Source organism: Anolis sagrei, chromosome 4, assembly GCF_037176765.1.
Source record: "Anolis sagrei isolate rAnoSag1 chromosome 4, rAnoSag1.mat, whole genome shotgun sequence".
In the NCBI taxonomy this organism is placed as follows: Eukaryota; Metazoa; Chordata; class Lepidosauria; order Squamata; family Dactyloidae; genus Anolis; species Anolis sagrei.
Window position 1 is genome coordinate 135,490,163 of NC_090024.1, and position 21,927 is coordinate 135,512,089.

At 38.3% G+C, this 21,927-nt stretch overlaps 1 protein-coding gene across 33 annotated transcripts in view; it reads right to left on the reverse strand.

Moving 5' to 3' along the window:
- The window catches only part of LOC132774269 (protocadherin gamma-A4-like), a 393,640-nt gene that overhangs the window by 166,685 nt on the left and 205,028 nt on the right, over positions 1-21,927 (reverse strand). The window contains exon 1 of one of the 33 annotated variants that reach the window (XM_067467712.1): positions 17,062-19,676. The exons of 30 other annotated variants lie outside the window; for them this stretch is intronic. In XM_067467712.1, coding sequence (XP_067323813.1) covers positions 17,062-19,509 — 2,448 coding nt within the window. In that variant the 5' untranslated portion in view covers positions 19,510-19,676. Of the gene's footprint in view, positions 1-2,646; positions 5,260-9,949; positions 12,132-17,061; positions 19,677-21,927 lie in introns of those variants that run through there. 2 more of the 33 variants (XM_067467721.1, XM_060774229.2) reach the window with 2 other exon arrangements.

The following is a 21,927-nucleotide window of genomic DNA, read 5'->3' on the forward strand; positions in this document are numbered from 1 at the left end:
TCTCCTCCATTTCACTTAATAAGGAAAATTTCTTTTAGCCTTCTTTGCTGAAATCAGATCATCAGAAAAAAGAGAAATTCCAATCCCATCAGAATCCAGAAATGTTTAAGAGATTTTTAATAGAATAATGAGTTTATCATTATCTGTATCGTAGTAGTCTTCTTTAGGGGATGTGTTTGCATGTCCTTGTCTTCTGCTGTTTCCCTGATCTGCAGTGAATATAAGCAATCCAAAAGCTGCCTATTCCTCTTTGACAACTATGTTGGCCGGCAGTGGCACCATGAGGCTTAGATGGGGAACTGCAAGCTGCATCTTGGAAACTATGTGGAAAAGATTTCATGCTATCTTCAAACTTACATACTGCTGTTTGAGGTATAGTAATGAAATTGATATGATTATTTATAATAAGTACTTTTCAGTAGATAAAAAATAACTGCATAATTATATTAGCAAATAGGCTATTATACACCAAATAATACACCCACCCTGTCGGATTGATGGTTCCTTTTGGTTTTCTTTTTTGATGGATCAATAGAATGGATGTATGCAAGATTTATAACTGCCACATTTTTCCTGAAGTTCTTTTAGGCAGTTTTATATTTAAATGCTGTCGAGTTGAGATTTCAGTTGTGGAATATCTATAATAAAGTTGTGATTTTCATTTATCCAATTGCCCCCCACACACACGCAAGATCACTAGCTGTGTGTGTGTGAGACTGATAGTTCATTGGCAAGTTGTTCTTCTGAAGTAAAGGTGTTGCTCATCACGGGAGTCAGAAGGCACACAAGCAGCTTCGAGTGCTTCTAGGGTCCTCTTTGCTCCAGTTTTTCTGTCCATTTTGCCAGCGTTGCTTGTACATTTCTTTCAATTTACTTAAACTTCTATATCAGAAAGGTAGTTGATAGCATTTTTGTTGAGAAATTGATGGTGCAGATGTACTATGAGAACCCAGTATATACAAAATCATGGCTAACATATATATGCATGGTGCTCATTCAAAATTCTTATATGTCAATTTCTGAAATGTCACAATAATACATAGTAGGATTGTTCTATCACACTCCAAACTAACCCCTCCCCCCCCCCCCCCATGTTTTGATATTTTAGTTCCACAAAATTTAGCCTGAAAAGGTTGCCTATATAAATCGATGACTATGTAATCATTTATTTTTGGTTGCTCAAACAGATTATCTTATTTGATTTTATAAGAATTCTCAGGAATTGTGGCTGCAAACATATTACAAATGATTTAGTTTCACTTTGAAATTTTACTTTTCTTTCCTTTCCACTAGAAAATCATGAATGCTCTCATCAGAGTTAATAGTTATGTTTTGATAGACAAAATAAATAGGTAATGTAATCATGTTTGCCCCACAGCAGGAAACCTGTAGTCTAATCTATAGGTTGTTGAAATATGGTTTCATTTATGCCACAATCATTTGCCCAACAGAAAAAAAATCTGTATTGCTTTGTACACATCACTGAAAAGCAACTATATTTGTGATAAATCTCATTTAATGAGGTAGATAATATTTCATATTGTCATCTGAAAGTATATCTCAGCATATTTTAAACACATATGTCACCAAAAATGATCATATAAGACACTTATGAAGAAGACATTTGCTTATATATGTATATTACTAGTAGGAAATATACAATATTGGCTTACATTGTCCCCAATATAAATTATGATTATGAGGGTTTTTCTCATCATGAGCTTTTCCTATGTCCTGCTCTACAAAGGAACTTGAGACTGATGGTTCTTCAGAAGTTGTGGCACCAAGAGAAGGGTAAAACTCTCTGCTTCTCTAATTAGAAGTCCTACTTTCATGCCCAATACATACCTTTCCTCTTTTTGAAATTGATTAATTGATTGCTTGATTCAAATGCTACTACTGCTCAAATGCTCCTATGCCATCAACTCCGCTAGACTGGCTACATTATCCGGATGCCCAATCACTGTCTCACAAAGCAGTTACTATACTCCCAACTCAATAATGGAAAATGTAATGTTTGTGGACAGGAAAAGAGATTTAAAGATAGGCTTAAAGCTAACCTTATAAACTGTGGCATAGACACCTGAGAACTGGGAAGTCCTGACCCTTGAGAGCTCTAACTGGAGGTCAACTGTGACCAGCAGTGCTGCAGAATTCGAAGAGGCACAAATGGAGGGTGAAAGGGAGAAATGCATGAAGAGGAAGGCTCATCAAGTCAACCCTAACTGGGACTGACTTCCACCTGGAAACCAATGTTTTCATTGTGGAAGAACATGCAGATCAAGAATATGTCTCCACAGTCAACTACGGACCCACTACCAAGACACTACATTTGGAGGGCCCTCATCCTTGGGCTATGGGGGATTGCCTAAGTAAGTAAGTCAAATGCAACTGGAACGTTTCAATTAACTTGGATGATAGATATGTATAAAAGAAAGCCCAGATTCCTTTCTATGATGGTACTATTGTGTCAACATTGTTTTGCATGTCGTGGCTCCAGTAAAATATACATTACTGGGATGTAATTGTAGGCATTGTATATATGATTGCGGAGAAACTGCCAAATAACCAAATATTTAGAAAACTTCATTCGCAACAAAAAGATGCACAGACTATGACATGAGTAGCAATAAACCACAAACTCACCTCATTCGCTGTATTCATCTCTGTCTTTAAAATATTTCCTTGATCAGACGTCAAAAGCATATCAGACTTACGATTACATGAAATATTATCTGCAACTTGAATACTAGGTGCAGGAAAGGTAAATTCCTGTATCCTAGACTCAGAAGATAAACAGAGCTGATAGGAGTAAGGCAAAGTTCCTTCTTCATAGTTTGGTGGGAATAAAACAGCATTATTTGAATGGGGAACTGGACCAAAACATTGCAAGAATTTGGGACTCCCTGATCTTCGAAGCTTTGTCAGAATGGCCAGAATCACTGACAAGAGGAATAAGAAGGAAATCAAAGCCAAGGCAAGGACCAAATAGAACTGGAGATCCGATTGATATTCTGGGTCCCTGGGTTGGCTGTTAATTTCTGGAAGGGCTTCTTGGAAGGTTTCAGCAAACACCAGGTTAAGACTCACAGTACTAGATAGCGGTGGTTGGCCATTATCCTTCACTAAGATCACCAGTCTCTGCTTCAAAGCATCTCTTTCCAAGAATGTCCGGGAGGTCCTGATCTCACCATTATGGGCCCCAATTGTGAAGAGTCCTGGCTCAGTGGCCTGGACCAGATGGTAAGAGAGCCAAGCATTGTGCCCAGAGTCGGCATCCACTGCCACCACTTTGGTCACCAGATAACCTTCCTCAGCTGACCGAGGCACCATCTCAAATAAGGCTGAGCCCTCCATTCCCTGAGAAGGGTAAAGAATTTGAGGGCTCTTGTCATTCTCGTCCAGGATGAAGATCTTCACAGTGGCAGTGCTGCTCAGGGGAGGGGAGCCTCCATCTTGGGCTCTCACTTCCACTTGAAATTCTCTGCTCTGTTCATAGTCAAAGGAGCGCTGAGCATAGATGATGCCGCTTTCAGAGTTCATGGAGAGATAAGACAATAGAGGCAGCTCTTGAATGTTGCTTCTAAGAAGGGAGTAAGTGATTTGGCCATTTCGTTCCAGATCGGGATCTGTGGCTCGGACTTGGAAAATGGAGGAGCCTGAAGGATTATTCTCTGCTACATAGGCTGTGTAAATCAATTTGTCAAAGGCAGGAGAATTGTCATTGATATCTGAAATCTTCAGGTAAATAATCGTCTCTGCTGAAAGAGCGGGCGTGCCTTTGTCTGTTGCTGTGATTGTGATATTGTATTCTGGGGTGCTTTCTCTGTCCAGGGGACCATCTGTAAGAAGCTTGTAGAGATTATTGGATGTTGACACTACTTTGAATGGCAAAACGTCTTTTAAATAACAAGTAATTTCCCCATTTTCCCCAGAATCTTTATCTTTTATGTTGATGAGTGCTACCAGGGTTCCCACTGCAGAATCTTCAGGTATTGGGCTGTTCAAGGAGGCAAGAATAAATTCTGGGGCATTGTCATTCTCATCTAATAATTTTATTTCAATATTAGAGTGTGCTGCTAAGCCACCTCCATCTCTTGCTTCTACTGTCAACAAATATTTGTCTGTTTCCTCAAAGTCCAGAGCTTCCTTAATTGTTATTTTCCCATCTTTTGAATCTAAAATGAATTTCTGGTGTGCACGCTCAGGGATGTTTTTAAAACCATAACGGATTTCGCCATTTGAACCTGCATCTTTGTCCGTAGCTTTCACTTGTACCACTAGAAACCCACGTGGTGTATTCTCTTTCAGGTTCACCATATACAGCTCTTGAGAGAAAACTGGAGAGTTGTCATTGACATCAATGACTGTAATCCATATTTTGGTTGTCCCAGTTTTTGGTGGCTTCCCTCCATCCAGTGCTATAAGAGTTAAATAGAAACTGCTTTCACTTTCATGATCCAATTGTTTTTTCAGCACTAATTTTACATACTTCTTCCCAGATCGTCTCTCTGTCACATCCAGAACAAAGTATTGATTTGTATTAAGGCTGTAATCCTGCAATGTATTCATCCCTATATCAGGATCCTCAGCTTGCTCAAGAGGAAATGTGGCTCCTGGCAAAGTTAATTCACTGATCTCCAGTTTGATATCACCATGCAGAAAATATGGTGCATTGTCATTCACATCCTGGACTTCTACAGTTATATGAAAAATATTCAAAGGATTTTCAGCCATCACTTCAAAATTGATGGTGCAGGATATACTTTCCCCACATATTTCCTCTCTATCAATTCTGTCATTTACATAAAGATTCCCATTTTTTCCATTGATAATGAAATATTGCTTTTTATCCACAGAAATGATATGCAGATTGCTGCTTGCTATTTCCTCAGTATTTAGCCTCAGATCTTTGGCAAGATTTCCCACAATGGATCCCTTTTCCAGTTCCTCAGGAATTGAATACTGAATCTGTTCTGGGGCAGCTTTGCAAAAGAAAGAGAAAAATAAGAGAATTACTTGCCTTTGGAGAGATCTGCTTGTGTGTTTGTTCATGTCCTCCATTCCATTCAGTGAGGAAATCTGCCTTATCCTTGTTTGATATGATCAGATAAGATGAAGAATTTCAAATTCAAATCCAGAAAGAATGATGAAGTATGAAGTCACTGGTTTTTGGTTTTTTATATTGTAGTATTTCCTTTTCTCAGAAATAAATGTTTGCATGTCCCTGCATTCTGCTGTTTCCCTGTGAATAAGCAATTTCACTGCATGAAACATCCCTGGAATGGCAGTTCTTTGCTGGCCAACAGTGGCACTCTGAGGCTGAAAGGGAGAACTGCAAGCCATGTCTAAGGAAATGCTTTGAATAGATTTTTTGCTGTTTAGATACTTGATTTTTTTCTGGTTCAGAGTAGAGGAAGCACAATCTTGATAAACAACACATATCTTGAACTGTTTTCCCCAGCTTCATTGGGAAAAACTGTATCAGAAAGTATGTGATCATTCATCATTTTGTTGTTTTTTTAAAATGCATCTTCAAGTTGTATCTCGCCTATGGTAATCCTATGACAAACTGATCACAGGCTTTTCTTGACAAGATTTGTTCAGATGGTTTTTTTTTTGTTTTGTTTTCATCTGAGGCTCGGAGAATGTGACTTGCCCATGTTCGCCCACTGTATTTCTTGGCTAAGTGGCAATTTGAATCCTCATCTCTATATTCCTACTCCAACATTCAAATCATTATACTACACTGTCTCTCTTTTCCTTTTATGTATTCCTGAATTAGAATTGATGCCTCTCTGAGGCTTTCTGGTAGGTATGAATAAGACATCTATCATTCACCTTTTAACCCCTAAGTTATGTAACTACTTGCATTTAGTTTCCATGAACTTTAGAAGTAGTATATTTAAAGCATCTTCAAAGTAATAAACAAATATCTCTGGTCAATGAGGTAGTCCATAACATGTAATCTGTTCCAGAGCTTCTGATTCAGAGTGTTCACTTCAGATAAATCTTTATTCAAATTGAGAAAGAGTGAAAATTCCCACCCCCACTTGCAATTGTATTTGAATTCATGTCTACTTATAAAAATATGTCAAGTGGTACACAGATAGTATAGATTCTGGGACGTCCTTAGAATGCTATGTAAACTGAATTTTTTTTTCCAATCTGGCACAAGTCAACCACCCTCTAAGATACATTGAAAGGTACAACTAGAGTAGCTGAACTTATGAAAACAGGAATGCAGCAAAGTGTTGATAAGGCAATTAAACATGGAATAAAGTTTTCACTAACCATGATACATTATGGTTTGGATACAAGCTATTTTGCACATCATATGGTATTTACCTTTCTCAGAAATAAATTTTTGCATGTCCCTGCATTCTGCTATTTCCAAGTTAAGAAATATGAGACTGCCTAGGCTATGTGATCATTAGGAGAGACCATACGCTTTGTCCCACCACCACTGCACACATAGTTGATGGAGTTCTGAGAAAGAGCCTCTCAATGGCCGTCCCTGAACTTTCGAACTGCCTTCCTACGGAGTGTTCCTTCTGACACCAGGCTAATTTTTTTTCTCAGAAAGGCTTTTAAAACAGAAAGTATTTAAAGAATGGAGAAGGGGTTTTAGGCTAACTTGTTTTTAACAACCTTTTAGTTATTTTAAATTGCATTTTAACAGAATTGTGACAACTGGTTTAATTCAATTTTAATTCTACTAACTTATTGTACATTTTAATTGTATTGTATTTTTTATTGAATAGTAAGCTACTGTGGATTCCAATCTTAGCGAATAATAATAATAATAATAATAATAATAATAATAGAGCAATTATGTTTATCCAGCCTTAATCTTTGTCTTACTGCACTTCTTCAAAAATGATTGCAGGAGGGAAGGCACAGCATGTGTTGTGATGGAAGCATCATATGATGCTTCCATTCCAGTTGTGGGCAGGGCCTCTGCCAGAAGTCTAGCGACATCATGGGATGGGCAGCGTGCCCATCCATCATGGAACTAATGGGGAAGCATCCTAGGATGCTTGCCAAGCCTCATATAATGAGGTTACAGGTGAAGCATAACATGTCCTCATGCCTTCTCTTTGGTTTACATCAGCACCAGGTGGGATTACGCTATGTAACATGATCTTTGTTCCTGGGTTATAAATGTAATTTCCTAATTGGTTCTATCATAAAAACATGGAAAGAGTTTATTAAACTGATTTTTGTTTTTGTTTTTGCAGGATTCCCTGCAGCACATTTTGCTATAGTTTTTAATGAATATCTCATCAAGTCTCAAACAATTCAACATAGTTTGTGGCAGCCACAAAACCTAAGTTTCTGGATTATAATAATTAAACAGGAAATAACACTTTCATATCTAGAACAGAATTTATTTTCAAATTTTGTTGCATAGTGGTATTCAGCATTTGAAAGATCAGTAATTTTTACTGTCATCCTCCAGTTTGCACTCTTGAAGTATATCTCAACTTGTGTCTCACTTAGAAGTAGCTCAAGGGATTTTAGGAAAGGAGTTGCTCTTAGACTCTGCTTTGTCTCACTTTTCCAAGTAGGTAGAATATACTAGCTAGCGATCAGTCATTTACTGGATACATGCCTTCTTGACCAGGGAAAACAATCCTCCAAAGCGTCTCATGTAGACCATCCATATTGAGAGACAGTTCTGTACATTTACAAGACTGACCAGCTCTTCTCCAGTCCATTAGACAACACCAATTCACTCCAACTCCTTCTGAAATATAATCAAGACTGGTGTGTGTCAGGCGTATATCCCCTGAATGTGATTTTTCACCAACTTTGTACCATCAAGATAGAACTGAAACATTCACAATCCAGTTATGTCATGATGTTTTCAATTATGTAGAGAAGATCATATTAGTTTCGTCTAAACTGTGCAGAGATAATAGATCACACTGATGTTCACTTTTCAGAACCAAGATAGTGAAATGAATCTTTACATATGAAAATTAAGGAATCTCTAGAGGAATAGCTGCACTTACAATCCGGTCAGGGTAATTGGTGACAATACAAGTTTAAGTCATGAAGGCAATAAAAAAAAAATCAGGAACACAACTTTTAACTAGAAGGTAATAGATGGTAGCTTAGAAAGTAAAAACAGTAAAACAGTTAAGTACAGATTTAAGCAACTATGTCATTTGTTTGCCATACAAGCAAATTCCTAATGGCAATGGTCTTTCCAAAGTGGAGGACCTGTCTATTGCTGTAGCCAGAAATCACAGAAGCAGCTTTGGGCACTTCTACTGTTTTCCTCCCTGAGTCTTTTATGGCAACTATCTTTGATTTTTGTATTTATTTTGTTTACATAAATCTATTATATTCTTGGATTCTAAGCATAGAAGACTTGGAAATGCAATCACTACATGTCTATACCAGAGAAATAATGTATTGTGCTAAAACAGTACAAAAACATTCATGATTAGCATAATAGCTGCTTTTTAAATTACTTCTATATATGAAAAATCATACTACGAATCACTGCAGGGCTGATACAATGCTACAGTTCCTCACATTTTGATGTTTTTCTTCAGCAACATCTGGCTTGAAAAAGGATGCCTGCACAATGTGATCATTATGCAGCAATGTTTATGTTGGTTCTAATATAGGCCTGATTCTGTTCAATAATTGATTATTACTATTATTATCTTTATTTATACCCCACCTTTCTCCCCGTGGGGATGCAAGACAGCTAGCATTCCCACACTTAGTCAAGTTTAAAAACACATTTTTTTTTTTAAAAAAAAAACACAGTTAAATGGTAACAGTGTTTTAAAACATTGCTGTAACTTGAAATAGTGCAAATTGATTCATTTCACTTTAAAGGTTTGTTTATCTTGCTTCCCCACCCCCCACTTAAACCTTGTGAATTGTTCCTTCAAAGTCATTTTTATAAGGATTGATTCATGATAGATAAAATAATTAGGTAGTCCATTTTTTGCCACCTAGCAGAAATCTTACAGCTTTTGAAGACTTATTGGTTAATGAAATATCTTTCAACTTCTGCCATAATCACTGGTAATGCACCAAAGATACGTATAGTTTTCACAGAAACTTGTGTTAGAAATACCATTTAATAAGGTATCTCAAAATATTTCACATTATTTTCCAAAACTGAGCATTTCTTTTTGCTTACATCATTTCATAAAGAAAAAAAAACTATGATAAAGACACATGAAAGGGGCGTTTATTCATAAATTGTCTGGGCGTATAAATCCTATTAGTACTATTAACTCGTTCTGTCCTAAAGATCAATGATGATGATGATGATGATAATGGGAATTTATACTTCTTATAAACCTCTTGCTCATTTTACATAAAATAAATTTTGATAGGTCTTCATAGAACGTTAACACAAAAAAGTGATACTCAAATTAGAAATTCTATTTCATGAGCACAATCACACTTTTTCCATTCCAGAAAGTCAAGTATGACAATTTTTGCTTGTTCTGCTATAGAATAGGGTTTGGATGCCTCCAGAAAATCTCACGTAACTGGGATAATGGCTACATAAATACAAGGAAAGATGTTTTCATAAATATGTTTAGTATGAGCTAAAGTATCATCTCATATCATGCAGTCCATGGGACAGTTGCTTCATTATATTGAAACATTTCTGTGTCTCCATGCCCCAGTAGATGAAATAGGGATAGACCATGCATAAATAACAGCTTCCATTCAAAATTATGGTCTTTCAATACAATTCTTCTAAATGGGGTTCGAAATAATTTGCAATTCCAAAAGAATAAACCATTCAAATTTTTAAAGATTGTTAAATAAGGTTGGAATAATAAACTAAAATCAGGACTTAAGAAATGAAAATAAGTTATTAATTGGCCATCCATTAAAAGTAGTATAGAAAATGCAATCTTAACGTATTGCAAAATAGGCTGATATAAGAAAAAAAAAAACTCACCCCATGATCATTACTCATCTCTGTCTTTAAAATATTTTCTTGATTGGCTGTCAATAGCATGTCAGAATTCTGATCACTAGAAAAATTCCCTGCAGCTTGAACGCTTGGTGCTGGAAAGGTAAATTCCTGTATCCTGGACTCAGAAGATAAACACAGCTGATAGGAGTAAGGCAAAGTTCCTTCTTCATAGTTTGGTGGGAATATGACAGTATTGTTTGAATGGGGAACTGGACCAAAACACTGTAAGAATTTGGGACTCCCTGATCCTCGAACCTTTGTCAGGATGGCCAAAATCGCAGACAGGAGGAATAAGAAGGATATCAAAGCCAAGGCAAGGACCAAATAGAACTGGAGGTCTGACTGATACTCTGGATCCCTGGGTTGGCTGTTAATTTCTGGAAGAGCTTCTTGGAAGGTTTCAGCAAACACCAGATTCAGACTCACAGTACTGGACAGTGGAGGCTGGCCATTATCCTTCACTAAAATCACCAGTCTCTGCTTGACAGCATCTCTTTCCAAAAATGTCCGCAATGTCCTGATTTCACCATTATGGACCCCAATTGTGAAGAGTCCTGGTTCTGTGGCCTGGACCAGATGGTAGGAGAGCCAAGCATTGTGCCCAGAGTCTGCATCCACTGCCACCACTTTGGTCACCAAGTAACCCTCCTCAGCTGAACGAGGCACCATCTCAAACAAGGCTGAACCCTCCATTCCCTGAGAAGGGTAAAGGATTTGAGGGCTCTTGTCATTCTGGTCCAAGATGAAGACCTTCAAAGTGGCAGTGCTGCTAAGGGGAGGGGAGCCTCCATCTTGGGCTCTCACTTCTACTTGAAACTCCTGACGCTGTTCATAGTCAAAGGAGCGCTGGGCATAGATGATGCCACTTTCAGAGTTGATGGAGAGGTAAGACGAGAGAGGGAGCTCCTCTATATTGCTTGTGAGGAGGGAGTAAGTAATTTGGCCATTGCGTTCCAGATCTGGATCTGATGCTCGGACATGGAAAATAGAGGAGCCTGAAGGATTGTTCTCTGACACAAAGGCAGTGTAAGAAGATTTCTCAAATGAAGGAGAATTGTCATTGATATCTGAAATCTTCAGGAAGATTATTTTCTCAGTTGAAAGAGGGGGTGTCCCTTTGTCTGTTGCTATGATTGTGATATTGTACTCTGGGGTGCTTTCCCTGTCCAGGGGACCTTCTGTAAGAATCTTATAGAGATTACTGGATGTTGATACAACTTGGAATGGTAGAACATCTTTTAAATAGCAAGTTATTTCCCCATTATCCCCAGAATCTCTATCTTTTATATTGATGAGTGCTACCAGAGTTCCTGTTGCTGAATCTTCAGGTACTGGGCTGTTCAAAGAGGCAAGGATCACTTCTGGAGGATTGTCATTCTCATCTAATACTTTTATTTCAATATTAGAGTGAGCTACTAATCCACCACCATCTCTTGCTTCTATTGCCAGCAAACATTTGTCAGATTCTTCAAAGTCCAGAGCTTCCTTAATTGTTATCTTCCCATCTTTTGAATCCAAATTGAATTTCTGGCGAGCACGTTCAGGGATGTTTTTAAAGCTGTAATTGATTTGGCCATTTGAACCTGCATCTTTGTCCGTAGCTTTCACCTGTACAACTAGAGACCCACGAGGCATATTCTCTTTAAGGTTCACCATGTACAGCTCTTGAGAGAAAACTGGTGAGTTGTCATTGGCATCAATTACTGTAATCCATATTTTGGCTGTTCCTGTTTTTGGTGGTTTCCCTCCATCCAGTGCCATAAGAGTTAAATGGAAACTGCTTTCACTTTCATGATCCAAATGTTTCTTCAGCACTAATTTTACATATTTCTTCCCAGATTGTCTCTCTGTCACATCCAGAACAAAGTATTGATTTGTATTAAGGCTGTAATCCTGTATTGTATTCATCCCAATATCAGAATCCTCAGCTTGATCAAGGAGAAATGTGGCTCCTGGCACAGTTGATTCAATGATCTCCAGTTTGATATCACCATGCAGAAAATGTGGTGCATTGTCATTCACATCCTGGACCTCTACAATTACATGAAAAATATTCATAGGATTTTCAGCCATCACTTCAAAACTGATGGTGCAGGATATACTTTCCCCACATATTTCCTCTCTATCAATCCTGTCATTTACATAAAGATTCCCATTTTTTGCACTGATAATGAAATATTGCTTTTCATTCACAGAAAGAATATGCAGATTGCTACTTGCTATTTCTTCAGTATTTAGTCTCAGATCTTTGGCAAGATTTCCCACAATGGAGCCCTTTTCCAATTCTTCAGGAATTGAATACTGAATGTCTTCTGAGTTTGTCTTGTAAAACAAAAAGAAGAATAAAAGAAGTACTTGCCTTTGTAGAGATCTGCTGCTGTGTTTGTTCCTTGTCTCCATTCCATTCAATGAGAAAATCTGCTTTATACTAGTTTGATATGATGAGATAAACTGAAGAATTTCAAATCTTGATTGGGATCCAGAAATATTGATGAAGTGAGTATAAAGTCACCAGTCTTTGGTTCTTTATATTACAGTATTTCCTTTTCTCTGAAATAAATGTTTGCATGCCCCTGTGTTCTGCTATTTCCCAGTGAATAAGCAATTTCACTGCATGAAACATCCCTGGAATGGCAGTTCTTTGCTGGCCAACAGTGGCACTCTGAGGCTGAAAAGGAGAACTGCAAGCCCTGTCTAAGGATTTCCTTTGCACAATATTTCATGTTTTTTATATACTTGCATTTGGCTGATTCAAAGCTGATAAACAACACATGTCTAGAACCGTTTCCCCCATCTGCATTGAAGAAAACTGTATCAGAAAGTAAGTGATAATTCATCCGTTTGTTTTTGATTTAAATACACCTCCATGTTTTGTCTAACTTATAGTAATCCTATGGCAAACCTATTTCCCAGTTTCCTCTCTTGAAAGGTATTGTATCCTACATCTCATTTAGAAGCAACTCAAGTAGATTTAGGAAGAGGGTTCCTCCCAGTTTCTGACTACTTTGTCTCACCTTTCCAGGTAGAGAGAAAATACTAGATATCTAGATAGAATAGATATGGGCCTCAGGTATACTTTAGGAGAAAATGGGAGAGATTGTCAAGTTTAGTTGGTCAACAGTATCCTGATGTCCTACACAGATCTGTTGAAGAAGAGAAGGCTAAGAGGAGACATAATAGCCATGTATAAGTATGTGCGAGGAAATCATAGGGAGGAGGGAGCAAGCCTGTTTTTTGCTACCCTGGAGACTAGGACGTGGAACAATGGCTTCAAACTACAAGAAAGGAGATTCCATCTGAACATTAGGAAGAACTTCCTGATTGTGAGAGCTGTTCAGCAGTGGAACTCTCTGCCCCGGAGTGTGGTGGAGGCTCCTTCTTTGGAAGCTTTTAAACAGAGGCTGGATGGCCATCTCTAGGGATGCTCTGAATGCAATTTTTCTGCTTCTTGGCAGGAGGTTGGACTGGATGGCCCATGAGGTCTCTTCCAACTCTATGATTCTATGATGTATCCATGCTTTTTTGCCCAGGGGAAGGGCAGAGAAATAAATACTCCAAAGTGTTACATGTAAACTATCCATATTGTGAGATTGTACAAGACAGACCCACCACTGCTCGAGTCCATGTGGCAACACCAATTCCCTTTGACGCCTTCTGAAATACAAGCAAGACTGTCAGGTCTATACTCTTTGAATGGCCGGGGCAATGTGTGCTTTTTTTTTGCCAACTTTGTACCTTTAAGATGGAAGTGAAACAGTCAGAATCCAGATTTATCATGGTGTTTTAGAGGTGAAATAAGGATCAGTACAGATTGTTGTTGTGTAAACTGTGCAGAGGTAATAGATTAGGGTGCTGTTCACCTTTCAGAACTGAAGTATTAAAAGAGTTTTTCCATATGAGAGGCAAAGTATCTCTAGAGGAATCGCTGCAGTTACACTCCAGTTAGGCTGATTGGTTAAAGAGTCGGTGACAATACAAATTTAAGTCATGAAGACAATAAAAAATCAGGGCCACAACGTTAGCTAGAAGGTAACATATGGTTCTTTGGAAAGTAAAAACAATAAAACAGTTAAATACAGATTTAAGTAACTGTGTCCTTTGCCTGCCATGCATGCACACTAGTCCCTAATGCCGAGTTGTCTTTCTGAAGAGGAGAAGCCAGCTATCACTGTAGCCAGAAATCACAGTAGAAGCTTTGGGTATTTCTGTTTCCTTCCCACAGCCTTTTATGGCAACTCTGGTTGTTGTATTTGTTTTATATTTACATAATTCATTTCTGTTTAGATTCTAAGCACATCAGATTTGAAAATGTAATTGCTACATGTCTGTATCAGAAAATTGGCATTGCAGATGTATCATTCTAAAAAAGTACAGAAACATTAATGACTAGCATACTAGCTGTAAGTTTTTAAAATTACCATATTTATTCAAGTCTAATGCTCAGCTTTCTTGGCTAAAAGATATAGCTAAAATTGAGGTGCATATTAAATACAATGGTGTGTAAGAAATGCACACCGAAATCTGTCAGTGCTGTTGGGATATCCCAGGTGGGGACAGAAGAGGAAGAAGTAAAGGTGGCCATGAAAATACTGATAACAAGGCCTGACGGAGGGGTTTCCCACCAGCCTTTTCACAGCCACCTCTACCTCACATTACATTTGACAACATATATATATATATATATATGTAATGCACACCTGCTGAATTGAGATGTACATTACATTCGATGGTACATTATATTCGAGTAAATACAGGCTTTTCAATATTTGAAAAATCATACTATGAACTCATATGATGTTACAATCATATTTTCATATTTTTCTTCAGAAACATTTGGCTTGAGAAAGATTGCCTACACAACATAAGTATGTAGCAGTTTTTATGTTGGTTCTAATATCATAGTCAATCACTCGTAGCCGAGTATGATTACTTTCCAAGTGCAAGGTCTTGGTAATGGTTCTAATATAGGCCTTGTTCTGTTGAAGCATTGATTTTTCTAAAAAGATGCAATAAATCAGCATAGTTGCAAATGGTGCAAACTTATTTGTTTTTCAATTTAAGAGTTTGTTTTTCTTGATCTTTTCATTGAAAATAAGAAATTTCCCCCCACAAAGTCAATTTTGTCTACAATGTACTCTTGATAGACAAAATAACTAGGTAGTACGATTGTGCATGGATCTGTTTTTCAAAACGGGCTCTGGCTATTTTGCCTGTTTCAGCTAACTTTAATGGCACAGGCTCTGCCTCCATTTTTTTCCAGCCGCAACAGACTATGTGGCTGCAGAAAACAATAGCCAAACTACACGTGAAGTTCGAAGAGGCACCCGTGCACCCGCACAGGTTTCCCTATGAGTCCTGCCTGTTGAGCCAATCAGAACAGAAGAAAGTCATGACGTCTCTTTTAGCCAAGTTGGGCTTCCATTTTTCTGTTGCAAGCAGGCTTCTGAGAGAGACAGATTGGTGATCTAAATTCTCAGTGCCACTCACAGCTCTGCATGGCTTGGCTTGCTTTTTAACTCAAATAGCATAGCACTTTACTGTCTACACACTTAAGAAACTGCCACCACAGGTGCCCTTCACATGAGGCAAGTTTCAAATGTGGAGTAGAGGAAGTACCTTACCATTTCTAAAGCTGCCATATGTTCCTTCAGGTGGTGCAGCTCCCATTGAAATAAGTGTTTAAAAAGGGTGCCTCCCTTAACTCAGCTTCATTGAAAGTGTGTTGAGGGAAACGATATCAGAAAACTGGTTTCTTAAGCCTTTAACCCACGTCATTTTGAAGGATCTAAGGAGAAAGGATCCCAGAAAGGATGGTTTCTTAAGTCTGATGCATTTAATCCAGGATTTATTGAAGGATATAAGGAGAAAGGATCCCAGAAACAGTGATTTCTTAAGACCGATGCCCTAAAAATGACAGAAATGGGAGCCTCATAAGTTCCCCATTGCTGCTAATGGACTGGATCTTCCCGGATCTTTCAGTTGCCAGATCGAAAAATGGATTTTTTTCCCTCACTGAATTTGGGAGGCTCCTGAAATCTGGATACCAAAAACTAAATGAAGTTTAACCGAATTGCACCCCTACTAGGTAGCCTAATCTTTTGCCACCTAGCAGAAATCTTGCACTTTTTGAAGTTTTCTTGGCTAATGAAACATCTTTCAGCTTCTGCCATAATCACTGGCAGTGCACAAAGGACATGCATACCTCTCTCCAAGTCACCGAAATCTGTGTTAGAAATCTTACTTAATAAAATATCACACAATATTTCATGCTCTTTTCTAAAAAGTATATCTGAGAGTTTCTTTTCATCTATAACATTAAAGGGGGAAAAAAGAATTTTGAAAAAAATGTATAGAATACACGTGGAAAGGGCATTTATTCATAAACTGTCTGGGCCTATAAATTTTACTAGAAGTATTAGCTCTTACTGAACTAAAGATCAATGATAATGATGCTGCTTCATCCTTCCCATGAGCATCTTCTCCCATATCTTATATAAAAGAAATGTTGCTAGCTCTACATAGAACTTAATACAAAGAGTAACACAATGTTTTGACTATCAAATTGGAAGTTGTGTTTCAACAGAACAATCACACTTTCTCCATTCTAGAGAGGCAAGTTGGACAGCTGTCTATTACGTTGCTTGATCTCCTGTAGAATGAGATCTGAATATCTCCAGAAAATCTAACATAACTGGGACAATGTTTACATACATACAAGGAAATATGTTTTCATAAATATGTAGTATGAGCTAAAGTATCATCTCACATCCTGTAGTCCATGGGACTGTTCATCATGGTCAAACGAGCACTCCTGCATTTCCATGCCCCAGCCTAGATCATGCACACACAACAGCTTTCATTCAAAATTATGGTCCTTCAATAGAATTCTTCCCAATGGAGTCTGAAATGATGCGCAATTCCAAAAGAATACACCATTAAACCTTTTACATATTATTGAATAAAAGTGGAATAATGAACAAAAATGAGGACTTAAGAAATGAAAATATGCTATTAATGGACAATTCATTAAAAGCGGTTTAGAAAATTCAGTCTTAACATATTACAAAATAGGCAGATGTAAGAGGAAAACTCACCCCATCATCATTACTCATCTCTGGCTTTAAAATATTTTCTTGATTTGCTGTCATTAGCATGTCAGAATTCTGATCACATGAAAAATTCCCTGCAGCTTGAACACTTGGTGCTGGAAAAGTAAATTCCTGTATCCTAGATTCTGAAGATAAACACAGCTGATAGGAGTAAGGCAAAGTTCCTTCCTCATAGTTTGGTGGGAATATGACAGTATTGTTTGAATGGGGAACTGGACCAAAACACTGCAAAAACTTGGGGTTCCCTGATCTTCGAAGCTTTGTCAAAATGGCCAGAATCACTGTCAGTAGGAATAAAAAGGAAATTAAAGCCAAGGCAAGAACCAAGTAGAATTGGAGGTCTGATTGATACTCTGGGTCTCTGGATGGGCTGTTAATTTCTGGAAGGGCCTCTTGGAAGTTTTCAGCAAAGACCAGGTTAAGACTCACAGTACTAGATAGTGGTGGCTGGCCATTATCCTTCACTAAAATCACCAGTCTCTGCTTGACAGCATCTCTTTCCAAGAATGTCCGTGAGGTCCTGATCTCCCCATTATGGGTCCCAATTGTGAAGAGCCCTGGCTCAGTGGCCTGGACCAGATGGTATGAGAGCCAAGCATTGTGCCCAGAGTCTGCATCCACTGCCACCACTTTGGTCACCAGATAACCTTCCTCAGCTGAGCGAGGCACCATCTCAAACAAGGCTGACCCCTCCATTCCCTGAGAAGGGTAAAGAATTTGAGGGCTCTTGTCATTCTGGTCCAGGATTAAGATCTTCACAATAGCTGTGCTGCTGAGAGATGGAGAGCCACCATCTTGCGCCCGCACTTCTACTTGAATTTCTCTGCTCTGTTCATAGTCAAAGGAGCGCTGAGCATACATGATGCCACTTTCAGAATTAATTGAAAGGTAAGACGAGAGAGGCATTTCTGGAATGTTGCTTCTAAGGAGGGAGTAAGTGATATGGCCATTGCGTTCCAGATCAGGATCTGAGGCTTGGACCTGGAAAATGGAGGAGCCTGAAGGATTGTTCTCTGGCACAAAGACATTGTAAGAAGATTTTTCAAAGGCAGGAGAATTGTCATTGATATCTGAAATCTTAAGGGAAACTATCTTCTCTGTTAATAGAGGAGGTGTGCCTTTGTCTGTTGCTGTGATTGTGATATTGTATTCTGGGTTGCTTTCCCTGTCCAAGGGACCATCTGTAAGAAGCTTGAAGAAGTTATTGGATGTTGACACTACTTTGAATGGCAAAATGTCTTTTAAATAGCAAGTAATTTCCCCATTTTCCCCAGAATCTTTATCTTTTATGTTGATGAGTGCTACCAAAGTTCCTGTTGCTGAATCTTCAGGTATTGGGCTGTTCAAAGAGGCAAGAATGACTTCTGGAGCATTGTCATTCTCATCTAATACTTTTATTTCAACTTTAGCATGAGCTGCTAATCCACCGCCATCTATTGCTTCTACAGCTACTAGATATTTATCTGATGCCTCAAAGTCCAGAGTTTCCTTTATTGTTATTTTCCCATCTTTTGAATCCAAATTGAATTTCTGGCGAACACGTTCAGGGATGTTTCTAAAGCCATAACTGACCAGTCCATTTGAACCGGCATCTTTGTCTGTGGCTTTCACCTGTACCACTAGAGACCCACGTGGTGTATTTTCTTTCAGGTTCACCATGTACAGCTCTTGAGAGAAAACTGGTGTGTTGTCATTGACATCAATTACTGTAATCCATATTTTGGCTGTCCCCGTTTTTGGTGGCTTCCCTCCATCCAGAGCCATAAGAGTTAAATGGAAATTGCTTTCACTTTCATGATCCAATTGTTTGTTCAGTACTAACTTTACATAGGCTTTTCCAGATTCTCTCTCTGTCATGTCTAGAACAAAGTACTGGTTTGTATTGAGGCTGTAATCCTGTATTGTATTCATCCCAATATCAGGATCCTCAGCTTGCTCAAGGAGAAATGTGGCTCCTGGCAAAGTTAATTCACTGATCCCCAATTTGATATCACCATTCAAAAAATGTGGTGCATTGTCATTCACATCCTGGACTTCTACAATTATATGAAAAATATTCATAGGATTTTCAGCCATCACTTCAAAATTGATGGTGCAAGATATACTTTCCCCACATATTTCCTCTCTATCAATCCTGTCATTTACATAAAGATTCCCATTGTTTCTATTGATAATGAAATATTGCTTTTCCCCTAAAGAAAGTATATGTAGATTGCTTCTTGCTATTTCTTCAGCATTTAGTCTCAGATCTTTGGCAAGATTTCCCACAATGGAGCCCTTTTCCAGTTCTTCAGGAACTGAATACTGAATCTGTTCTGGAGCAGCTATGCAAAACAAAGAGAAAAATAAGAGAATCACTTGCCTTTGTAGAGATCTGCTGCTGTGTTTTTTCATTTTCTCCGTTCCATGCAATGAGAAGATCAGTTTTATCATTGTTTGATAAGCTCAGATAAGCTGAAGATTTTTAAATTCTGATCAAGATCCAGAAATATTGATGAAGTGAGTGGTAAGTCAATGGTTTTTGGTTCTTTATATTGCAGTATTTCCTTTTCTCGGAAATAAATGTTTGTCTGTCCCTATGTCTTGCTCTTTCTCAGTGAATAAGCAATTTCACTGCATGAAAGATCCCTGGAATGGCAGTTCTTTGCTGGGCAACAGTGGCACTCTGAGGCTGAAAGGGAGAACTGCAAGCCATGTCTTAAGCAATTGCTTTGAACAGAATTTCTTGCTGTTTACGTACTAGAGATTCACTGGTTCAAAATAGAGGAAGTACAATAACACAATAATTCATCCTTTTGTTGGTGCTTTAAGGGGGCTGTCAAGTTGTGTCTGTCTTACAGTAATCCTACAGAGAATCTATCATAGGTTTTTTCTTGGCAAGATTTGTTCAGATGGGATATGATTTTACCTTTTTCTGAGGTTCACTTGCCCAAGTAGGTATTTAAATCCTTGTCTCCACAGTTATAGTCGAACACACAAATCATTATACTACACTGTTTGTGTATGCTGAAATTGGAAGAGATGCCTCTTTGATGCTTTCAACCCGGTATTAATAAGACTTCAGAAATCACACACACACCCCCTTCCAAATTATGTAAATACTTGAACTTACTGTCCATGAATGTTAGAAATAATACTTTTAAAGGATCTGAGATTTTTTTTTCAAGACACAAGAAAGAAAAGAAATACCTCTGGTTAATTATGTTGTCTATAACATGAAATCTGTTGTAGATCTTTAGTCAAAATGAGAAAGCTGAAGAGAGTACCTCTGTAGTAACATGGTTGCAACCACATTTTGGCAGTGTTATAAATTTCCATCCCCTCTGGTAACGGTATTTAAATTAATACTTACAAAAATATGCCAAGTGGATGACAGACAGCATGGATTCTTAGATGTCTTTAAAATGCTATTCAAACGGAATTTATTTCCAATCTGACACAGTTCAGCTGACCTCTAAGATATATTGAAATGTATAATTATAGTAGCTAAATATATGAAGACAGGAATTTTAAGTAGAATACTGATATTACAATGAATAATGGATTAAATGTTTCATAAAAACAACGCGTTGTGACTCAGATCCAAGCTATTTCGCAGATTGTATGGTATTTCCTTTTCTCAGGAATAAATGTTTGCATGTAACTGTGTTATGCTATTTTCCAGCCAATAAATATGGACCAGCCTGGGCTATGTGATCATCAGGTGAGGCCCTACTGTCAGTCCCACCAACATTGCAAGCATGATTGGTGGAGAAACGAGAATGAGCCTTCTCAATGGCTGTCCTTCAACTTTGGAGCCTGTTGGCCCCTTCCCTGCTGTCCTTGTGATGGCAGGCTAAAACCTTTTATTCAGACATGTTTTTGAAACATAAGGTAATAAAAAAAACTGGATAGGCATGCTAACTTTTTTAGGCTGAACTATTTTTTAGCTTATATGTATTTATTTCTGTATTTATAATATTTTAACTGAATTGTTCTAATGTTGGTAATTAGTTTAATTCAAGGGAGCCTCCGGTGACATAGTGGGTTAAACCGCTGAGCTGTTGAACTTGCTGACCAAAAGGTTGGTGGTTCAAATCCAGGGAGTGGGGTATGTTCCTGCTGTTAGACGCAGCTTCTGCCAACCTAGCAGTTCAAAAACATGCAAATGTGAGTAGATCAATAGGTACCGCTTTGACGGGAAGGTAACGCTGCTCAATGCAGTCATGCCAGTCACATGATCTTGGAAGCGTCTATGGACAATGGCTTAGAAATGGAGATGAGCACCACCCCCCAGAGTCAGGCACAACTAGACTTAATATCAAGGAGAAAACCTTTATCTCACCTTTCCAGGTAGATAGCATAGGAAGCTGAGGAGAATAACAATGTGTCTTAATCACACTTAAGCACAAAACATAAGGAAACTAGCAACCTTAATTGCTACTTGTATCCTGGTGTTCTACAGAGATTGGCCAGATAATGGATCCATGCAAGGAAATGAATCCTCCAAAGGGTCTCAAGTAGACCACCCATATTCTGAGACTATAAATATACAAGACAGACCCACCTCTTCTCTGAGCCATTTGGCAACACCAACTCCCTCCAATTCTCTACATCTCCTTCTGAGGTACAAAGAAGACTAGTGTCTGTCAGGTCTAGAGTTTCTGAATAGCTTGGGCAATGTGTGCTTTTTCCAGCTCTCTTCAAGTGCCTGACCTCTCACGCAACTTGGGCAATGGCTACATATATACAAGGAAAGATGTGCTCCTAAATACTTGTACTAAGACCTAAAGTATCATATCATATCCCGCAGTCCATGGGGCTGCTCCTTCGTCATTGTCAAACACACCTGTGTCTCCATGCCCCAGTAGA